This window comes from Mobula hypostoma, chromosome 3 (genome assembly GCF_963921235.1).
Source record: "Mobula hypostoma chromosome 3, sMobHyp1.1, whole genome shotgun sequence".
Taxonomy (NCBI): Eukaryota; Metazoa; Chordata; class Chondrichthyes; order Myliobatiformes; family Myliobatidae; genus Mobula; species Mobula hypostoma.
In genome coordinates this window covers 38,889,794-38,899,309 of record NC_086099.1, presented here as the reverse complement: position 1 = coordinate 38,899,309, position 9,516 = coordinate 38,889,794, and the positions used below count along the sequence as shown (strand labels likewise).

The following is a 9,516-nucleotide window of genomic DNA, read 5'->3' as shown; positions in this document are numbered from 1 at the left end:
TGTTAATACATTGCACATTATTTCACAGTAAAACTTCAAGATGGAATATAACATAAATATAATTTTCATATTTAAATTAATTTAATCAAAGCCTATCATTGATATTTTGTCCATATTAACAATGGAAAAGTACCAAAATATTTATATGCTTGAGTAGTTAAAAGATTGGGGATTAAGGCAGATTGGAATAGATGTCTTTTACTAAATGCATGCAACAATAAAAAGCAGTTAGCCTTGCAAGCTAATTTATTAAAATGTAATTGCAGAATCTGCAAAAGTCTTATATAATTTTTCAGTTATTTTGTTTTTTTATTAGTGAAATAATCTTGAGGATATATTTCTACATATGGCGTTTTATTATTTTACATAATCTTCAAGAAAAGACAGGACACATAAAATTAGACATGTTTTCCAAAGACCACAGTACATCTTTTACTTCAGCAAACATAAAATGTCAAAAAAGACATGAAAAGTGGCAAGTCTGTTGACAATAAATAATAAATTATTTATAATTTTTGCAGTACAAGAACAAACAAAATGTTTCTTTCCAAAGCTAAAACCGTTGTTGGTAACTGGTTTAACCTAGGAACATACACATCTTTGGGACAATTCTGGACGGACACGAGTTCACACACAAATCCCACGAAGCTGTGGCAAAAAAGAGGTATACCTTGTTGCAATGCTTGAGCTTTTCAATAAAAAATAAAAAAAAATTGAAACATCAGTAGTTGCCTTCATACTTTCATTGCAGGGACAGTAATCTCATGAACCAGCTATTTGCTAATGATCTAGGATCCAATAGTCCTTGTTATAGGTCAACTAAAAGCATTGCAAAAATGCAACTATACCTTTGAGAACTGATCCTATGGGACAGTCACAGAACTACTTAAGCTGTGGTACATTCTGCATGTCACGATTGTCTTTCCAGTCCACTTTTTGCAGATGTATGGGACGCTTCTGTATTTTTTTGGCAAAGCTGACCCACTGATGTTCTTTCTAGGCAGCACCATTGAAGATGTTGGGACTATAATTTCTCCACTGGATCATCTTATCTGTTTGCATGTGCAATGAATTCCCTCAGGATCACTTGAGTGTACATCCTTTCTATATCTTCAAAAACATCTCTGAATGAAGTCCTGGATGTCTTGGGAGTCTCTTCTATTTGCACTTGTAGCCAGATCCCACTCTAGTGTCTGATTGTCGTCACAGTGTTGCTAGGGTACAACATGAGTTGTTTGAACACAGAGACTTCGTGCAAACGGATGATGGCTGCTTTCTGATCAGACATGGACCAGGTTGCATGAACTTTTTTTTTAAAAAGTGTGGGCCAGAGAGTTTTGAGGGTCCAGGGTTCCTCGTGGCTCTCTGTAGGGCTGCACTGAGAGTTCAGGCTCCTCATGCCTCTATAGGACTCGCTACCATGCTGTTTGGTGTGTCAGGGAGTTGGGAGGACATGGACGCTACTTCACTTCCAGTGGAGTTAGAACCTGGCCCTCCCTCTGAAAAATTAACCTGTAAAAATCATAGCAAATCAATGATATATGACCTCCTTAAAATGTTGTCATTAATCCAAAGACACAAATATCAGAAAATTACATTCGTTAGAAACAAGAGAAAATCTGCAGATGCCGAAAATCCAAGCAACACGCACAAAATGCTGGAGGAACTCAGCAGGCCAGGCAGTATCGATGGAAAAGAGTACAGTTGATATTTTCACCTGAGAACCGTCATCAGGACTGAAATATCAACTGTACTCTTTTCCATAGATGCTGCCTGGCCTGCTGAGTTCCTCCAGCATTTTGTGTGTGTTGCTTGCGTTCATGTATTTTTTGACTTTTGTAACTATGGCTGTACAGTGGGATGCATTAATGTTGTCATCACTAACAATCAAATTACATTAAAAACATAAAGTGCCTTCTGTCAAGTTATCTAAAGTGCTGTATATCGCTAAAACTAAAACAATGCCTTAGCAAATAATCAATGTTTCATAGCAAATCACAGGCAGGTCTAGTTGCAAATCCCAGTGCAACAAAGTTTAATAGTGTAAAATAGTACAGTTTCTCTCCAAACATACATCATAAATTATTATATTTTTTCAGTAATTTATTGTAAGACATCACAGAGTTGTTTAACTCTTGAGTAGCACACCTCCTTTGCAATCTGAAACAAGAGAATTATGTTTCCTGCCACTAAGTATGTGTAAATATACTGTATATGACATGAAAGTATTCCCAATAAAGAAAGGACATATAGACATTTGTCTATCATTTGCTTGGGATACCTTACAAAGAGGCTGGCATTGATTTCAGATGGTTAAACTGAAATAGATTTACAAAGTTAAGACAATTTATTTGTACATTACATGCAGTTCGCATACATCTTTATACCAGTATTTAACTTAAGTATCCAAAATATGTTGTAAGGTATGTACCACAGGGAAGCAAGATTTAGATTTACCTTCAACTCAAAATAGTAATTGTGGCTTTGCAATGCCTTAAAAATAAACAGCTAATATATATGCTAAAGAATTAAATTACACCCAATTATTCAAGGATATTACTCTTTTACCATTTAGAGCATATAAAGCCAGACACCTTACATTCACCTTTACAGGAGAGTTAGGTGAAATAAGGTATTTTCAATTTTGTTTTTCATACCCAGAGCAGCAGATGGGGGCTATTATTATCAATGAACCACTTTTATTAATGCTGAGCTTAAAGCTGAGACAACAGAGAAACAACATCCATTTTGTTTCATTGCCTTTAATGGTATATTAAACTGAAATCAGCTTAGCTCTTGGTTCATGTGTCCTGCCTGCAATCCTACGATCACTTGCCTTCATAACATGATCAGTAGTGTTTTGAATCTGCAACACTCAATTTAAAATGCTTTTTTATTAACAATTTGTATATAATGAAAAGAGCTTATGTTTCAGACAACAACAGTCATCTCCAGTGTTTAATGTTAAATACAAACTACTTGAAACTGTGGGAGAAAACAAAATAGTTTCTCTCTACATTCTTGATGGTCGTCAAAATCAAAATGCTAAGGCTGGCAAAAGAGGGATTCTGCAATTTTTATATCCATGAATTGTCTATATATGGATTGGTGTGTAGTAGGTCCCCTGATTGCAGTGAGTTCTGGTGAAGTCTGTACTGTGGTGGTGATGATGGTGTTCTGCATGTTGCTGGCACTCACCAGTTGCTGAAATGCAGGCTGTTCTATATCACTCTGCAAAGCGAAGTCACTCAAAACTTTCCAAGGCGGTTGGTAACTCTGCACCTCCACTGGATTGGCTTGCAAACTGCTATCATGTCTCTCTGGGCTGGCAGCTACCATTGGGGTTCCTGTCATCCCCTGGATATTCTTCAAAAATGGACAAGCAACAATAGGTCTTACATCATTGCAGTAACTATTCTCTCTTTTTAAAAATTTTGTTACCATGTACACCAATCAGTACAAATTCTGTACTGAGTATCTTCTAATGCCTGTCTCCAAGCAAGAATGCAGCTTAAAGTCTGCAATCCTCAATGCAACTGGAGGTATGTTATCCCAAAAAGTCCATGTGAAACAGGAAAGTATTTAATTCAACATTCGTACACCACGATTAAACATCATGTGATCTTTAAATTGAATAAACAATACATTAAATGGACTAGAAACCGCTAATAATGTCAAGAAGTGATTGCACCCATTATCATCACTGGACTAGTCAGGATAAAATATAACCTAAAATTAGCAACATACTTAAATAAAGATTATTTCCAATCTTGAAGATCCAATATTCATTCAGTTAAAAATATTGCATCTTTGATCTGTTGATGGCAACCCTATCTGAAGAGGGATGCTCTTAATGTAATGGTCATATTTATAAAGATGCAAAAAATCACTTTTCAGCAAACAAGAATTCAGCACGTCCGAGAAAACAATATTTCATCCATCTGTGCAATTGTCTTAATGTTAGCTCGATTTTTATTTACATCCAAGCTATTAAAAAGTATTTCAGATGCACCAATGAATTTGCCTACATGAATTAGAAATATATTTATCCTAGGCACACTGTATTAACTGAGAGGTGTCATTCATGTAACTGCATTATTCCTTAGGAAAACGAAAGTATCGGGCTTTAAAAGTGATTTACCAAACCGTCTGTTTTGCACTTTGCAAAAAAAAACCTGATATTTTGAGTCTCATAATTTCAAATTAAGAGCAGGAAGATAGAGGACTTACCGTTTTGTCGTTAGGTTGCTGTTGCTGTAGTTGCTTCATGAGCTGACTCCTCTTTTTGTCTTTACAGCGCTTGTTTTGAAACCAGACTCGAATGACACGGGGGCTCAGGCCTGTCATTTCAACGAGCTGCTCCTTCATGAGCGCATCGGGTCGGGGGTTGGCTGCATAACAAGTCCGTAATGTGTGGAGCTGTTTCTCGTTTAGAACTGTCCGAACCCGTGTCGTCTTTTCAGGCTGTTTGTGAACGTGTGGCCTCAAAGCTGGTTGTCGGACAGAAATGGGCTCTGCTGTAAAAAAAACAGACGACATATCCTAGCTTTGTTGAATGAAATTATTTACAATAGTACTTGGTCCAATTATTGGCTCTGGCAATAAAATTGAATCTTAAAAAAGATAATAGAGCCACTGTGATGAATCTGGGCGAATTACAAAAAAAAAACTTTAGAAAATTCGCGAATTACAGATTTGTCAGAGAATCTGGTCTTAAATTGAGCATTAGGTCAGATACCACATTAAAAGTCAAGTTATAAGTGATCTTGGAATGTCCTGACATGACGTAACTGCATGGAGTCAAAAAGCCAAAATAGATAAATCCTTAAGAGTTTCCGAATGCGTTCCCAATATTACCTGTAGATACCAATTAAATTTCAATCAATCAGGAACATCAGTTTAAAATAAAAACTGAAACAATAGGTTTCAGGTTCTGTTCCAATAATATCCGCTCCTGAATACTAATTGCGGTGAATTCGGTACAAATGCAGTTCAGATACAAGCACATTGCTGATCTAATTATCTGGGAGTAAAGTGATTTGTCGCTTTTGCTAGTCATTTCCCTAGTATACGGGTTTACATTACATCAACTTTGGTTTGCACTGTGTTGGGCCAGGTTACTTCTTCGTGTAGGTAGATGCGTGAGGAGATAAAAGGAGCTCCCGTAAAGTTTCAGTGGTGTGATCAAGAAATAATAATGTCTTATGTGTTTATCAAAGTTTCTGTAGACCGTACAGCAAATAAACCTACACTTTCAAAAATATGCCATTGGTTTCCATGAAAAAAAATGCTCTGCTTGGTTTAACGGAAACGTTTGATTTTTTTTCTTCAGTGCAACAGCATGAAATTTGACTCCCATGAAAGCCGTTTATTAAAAAAAACATGCTAAAATGCAAATGATAAAATGCAATAGAATAGACAAATTAAAAAAAAGTAAAAATATTTGTGTGCCTATGGAGTCAGCACTCTAAGTAGATTATTGAAAATTGTACAAAGCCACATGGGCGATGAAATATGCAAGCATATATTAAAGTGAAATGTAGCAATTCGAAATTTGGTGTAAAGCATGTAACTTGAGCAAGGTTGCAAATTTACCTCCAAAAAATTCATTTTACAAAGAATAACAAGAAAAAACAAGAACGTTTGCTGCATACAATAACATCTAATATTTGCACTGGTATGAAATATCACATACGCCAGGCCCTACTTGAAAAGCCCTCAAACCTATAATTATGTAGATTCACGTCGATTCCCCTTCGGAATGCACTGTATTTCAATAAGGGCAAAATGTATTCGATTATTTTTAGAGATCTAAGTAAAGGAGGTTACACCGCCCTGACAGCCATAAAACCATACATTAGATGATCTTTGAGCAATATAAATTGAAACATCGATTCTTGAGAACAGCTTTCATGCATGTATGTAGTAGAGATCATTCTTATGATATTTAAAAACAAATCTCAAATTCGGGGTTTGATATTACAGCTTTAATCTACATAAATATTAACAGGAAATTGTATTTACAAATCACAAGCACTGCACGTTACACACAATAAGTTGTCATTGGTAAATGACTCTGTATAAGAAAAGGCACTGGAAGAAAGTCCAGTTCTCAACTTCAGAAACAGAAAAATCTTCATAAAAAATAACTCAATTGAATAGTTGTGGGAACGTTTAGAACTGAATGTCTTCAAAGCTCTAATCTCGATCTACTGATGATTTAAACAGTTCAAATTAAAATATAAGGGTAAATGGACACTGTTCAAAAGGTTTTAAAATAAGTTGGAAAGAAAGAAAAAACATATTTATATTCGGCAAACATGTTTGTAGTCTATCATGACTCGTGTCAAATATATATTTTTAATAATCAGGTACAAAATAAATGATTCAATGGGAACATGCAGTCCTAAGTATTTCGACTGTATAAAGCCTATTGTCAAGATCTAAAACTGTAGTGAATATGGGCAAATCCAAACTTTAGTTCACTTCGCCAACTGTGTATGTAGGCAAGTTCAATATGTATTATAGAAGTGGGTAAATTGTTTCATTCCATAATTTTTGAATACATCCTCAGATAAAATCGAGTTTTGAAATCGTACATACCCGCCATTTGTAAGGGTCGGTTGCCGTGCATGGGGCTGAGTGGATCTGGGCCAACCGACGCTCGCTCTACAACGTCGTGGTCAGCCCGACAGAACAGTCCGTCTTCCCGCAACGCGAATTCATCACCGGGGATGAGCTGGCGACTGCACGCCACACAGCGGAAGCAGTCGATGTGATACACCTTACTGCGCGCTCTCATCACAAAGTCATTCTTACTGAATCCTATATTACACTTTGCACATTTGGTTCCGTACAATCTGCAAGTCAAGAGGCACGAGGACATTTACTAATGGTCAGAAGTGCGTCCAGTATGTCAAATACTTCAACACAAAGAGACCGAAACAGAATTACTTTTGATATCATTCTGTAGGGTTATTTTGTCAAAACAAGTAATATCCTAATGAACCAAATTATACTTCATGTTACTCTAAATACGAAACATACTTCCTGATTTAAATCATTCGGTCTAGCTGCTAAATCATGATACGGCTTTAGATAATGCTAAAGTATTTATATCTTTACAATATAAACAACCATAGAACGTGATTTGTTTATTTTAAAATAAATTGTCTGCAAAACATACGTGTCGATATGATTTTAAATTCTTGCATATTGATATACTAAACACCAACATTAATTTCTTAACAAATCTACATTTTAAATAATAAAAGCTGAAAAAGAAAGTCATGTTGGAACTCGTATAAATGGAACTTATTATATTTCGAGTCAATTTTTCAAAATTGACGATTTTGTTTCAAGCATGTTTTTCCATAGTTCAGCAAAGATTGCATTTTAGTCTAGATTTCCCCATTTGGAGGGGAAATACTGTGTATTTTAAACTCATTAGTAAAAGTGAATCAACACAACAGCTTCTGCACAACATTATTCATTGGAAGTGATGCTTAGTGAAAATGACTCTTCTGTAAAGGATCACCCTGTGATCAACAATTTTTTTTAATATGTCAGGGCTCATAGGGAATCATTTGCATTTTCAGTTCACCTGTCTCATTTCGAAGCAATTACCAGCACTTGGAAATACACGGCCTAAACTGATGATGACAGCGAAGTTTTCTTGAACGAATTGTGTCCCGCAAATAGTTAAAACAACTGATCGGTTGTTAAGCTGTGATGTGTGGACTCCAGAACAAGAAGAGTCAAAATTCGCATATTCCCTGTTCACAGATTTGTGTAAAGGAAACAGTTACATGATATAAATATCCCAATTGTTCACTGCCAAATAGTCGGCAATTTGATCTCCTCTCCCAGCCGGTTTAGATAAGATAAGGGGAAAACAAGGAATAAAGCAATTGAAGGGTTAACAGTTTGTTGGTGCCTGGGTGGGGAGGGGTTGCTTTTAAATTGAGCACAGGAACGATATTGCTAGAATATTAAAGAGTCCAAGATATTCACTCACCGAATATAGTCTCTTTTGCAGTATGTTTTGCCATCCCTAACGAAGCAGGTACAGGTTTCGTCCAAATACTGATTACACTCTGCACATTTTAGACAAGCGGCATGCCATTCCAGATCCGGAGAAACACGAAGAATATACTGATCATGAATCTGATTCCCACAACCAACACACAGAGAAATAAGGCGTTTTTCTGTAATTTGATATGAAAATAGTGTCGTGAAACCGATCAAAGGCTTCTTGTAGCAGACATATATTGCAGTAGTGTTTTTAATTAGCTGTTGCATTTGCTGGATAGATCTAAAGATAGATTATGTTTTCAGGCCGTATTGTAACAAGGTGGTGTTCAAAATAAGATACTAGAATAACTGGAGTACTGTTAATTGTATCTTTTAATGTTTTAGTGGGTTACTCAAAAATATATTCTAAATCAACAGGATTTCATTTCCATTTCGGTTTTAGCATTTTCACAGTTCTCAGCAAAACGCGTGCAGGGATAGATTTCTGATATTTAAACAAAAATACTGACGAATCTTTAGCAGCATGCAAACTTTTTTTAGGAAAACTTCGTGCTTATATATGTACATCTTTAGAACATATCCTGAAGTAAGTCCGTGCATCATATTATTACAACTGGATTTTTACAAGCAGAAATATATATTTGTTAGTAATATCAAACTGTGCTTATCTTAGCAGAGAGCCTCAAAATTCAGATACGTGTATCTGCGATACATGACAAGGCTCTGAAAGAAATGATCCAAATGCTCCAAAAATGTCTAGCATTGCTTTACTTCAACACTATACTTTTATTCACACGAGTCGCGAGTGGTGGGAATACATTTAACAATGCACACATAGTGGAAGACTTTCTTTTACCTGAACCTTCAGACCACTGTTGTACGACTTATGAAATAAACCGAAAATTCCAATTAATGTACAAGAGCAATGATTTTTTTTTTAAAAAAGCCAGATATAACAGTACAGTTACAGCTATAGTAACTAGTCAACCCCTTGCACCTGAATCCGATCCTCGAAATGCAACAGCAATGAAGAAAACTTACTTTTGGGTGGATCTCCCATGTCTCCCATTTCTTGTTATTGTGCAAAAGTTTGTTTTTGTTTGCTTTTTGTCCCCCTTGGATTTTGTATTTTTGTTTGGAGGAGTGGGGAGGCAGGGAGTCCTTGGTTATATCCACAGAGTAGGGCCGGTTAAGAGGAGTGCGGTCGCTGCTGCCAGACACTGGGGAAGGGATTGTGCACAGAGGCGGTGCGCGTAGTCCCGCCGCTCATGCTCACTGCTCCTTATCTTTCTCACACTCTGATTGCGCTTCCTCGAACCTCTCGCCATTGGTCTGACGTAGAGCGTGCCTGACGTCAGACGTACGCCAGCTTCCACTTTCTAACACCCTCCCCCACCAGCTTCCCCCAGCACTCCCCCCCCCCCTTACATTCAACTCTCTCTCCTGTTGGCCGCTCTCCCCACCATGCGGTGATTGGTCTAG

The 9,516-nt window shown here is 36.7% G+C and overlaps 1 protein-coding gene across 2 annotated transcripts; it reads right to left on the bottom strand.

The window, feature by feature from the left end:
* Positions 1-365: 365 nt before the first annotated feature.
* On the bottom strand, positions 366-9,269 carry isl1a (ISL LIM homeobox 1a). 2 transcript variants are annotated; one of them, XM_063042083.1, is made up of 6 exons: positions 9,076-9,269; positions 8,018-8,207; positions 6,604-6,860; positions 4,231-4,517; positions 3,199-3,366; positions 366-1,512 (listed from the first exon to the last, which is right to left on the bottom strand). In XM_063042083.1, exons 1-6 carry the CDS (start codon positions 9,101-9,103, stop codon positions 1,396-1,398), a joined length of 1,047 nt encoding a protein of 348 aa, XP_062898153.1. In that variant the 5' UTR covers positions 9,104-9,269; the 3' UTR covers positions 366-1,395. The 2 variants fall into 2 exon arrangements, with proteins under 2 accessions (XP_062898153.1, XP_062898151.1); XM_063042081.1 differs by lacking the exon at positions 366-1,512 and having other exon boundaries at positions 2,708-3,366.
* Positions 9,270-9,516: the final 247 nt, after the last annotated feature.

Bases quoted from the DNA above. Each gene is read 5' to 3' on its own strand.
- isl1a (XM_063042081.1), bottom strand. From the start codon at position 9,103: ATGGGAGACATGGGAGATCCACCCAAAA. The intron at 4,518-6,603 runs GTATGTACGATT...TTTTTTTTACAG, and splicing joins CCGACCCTTACAAATGGCGG to CAGAGCCCATTTCTGTCCGA. The intron at 3,367-4,230 runs GTAAGTCCTCTA...CCATTTTTGAAG, and splicing joins AGCAACCTAACGACAAAACG to AATATCCAGGGGATGACAGG.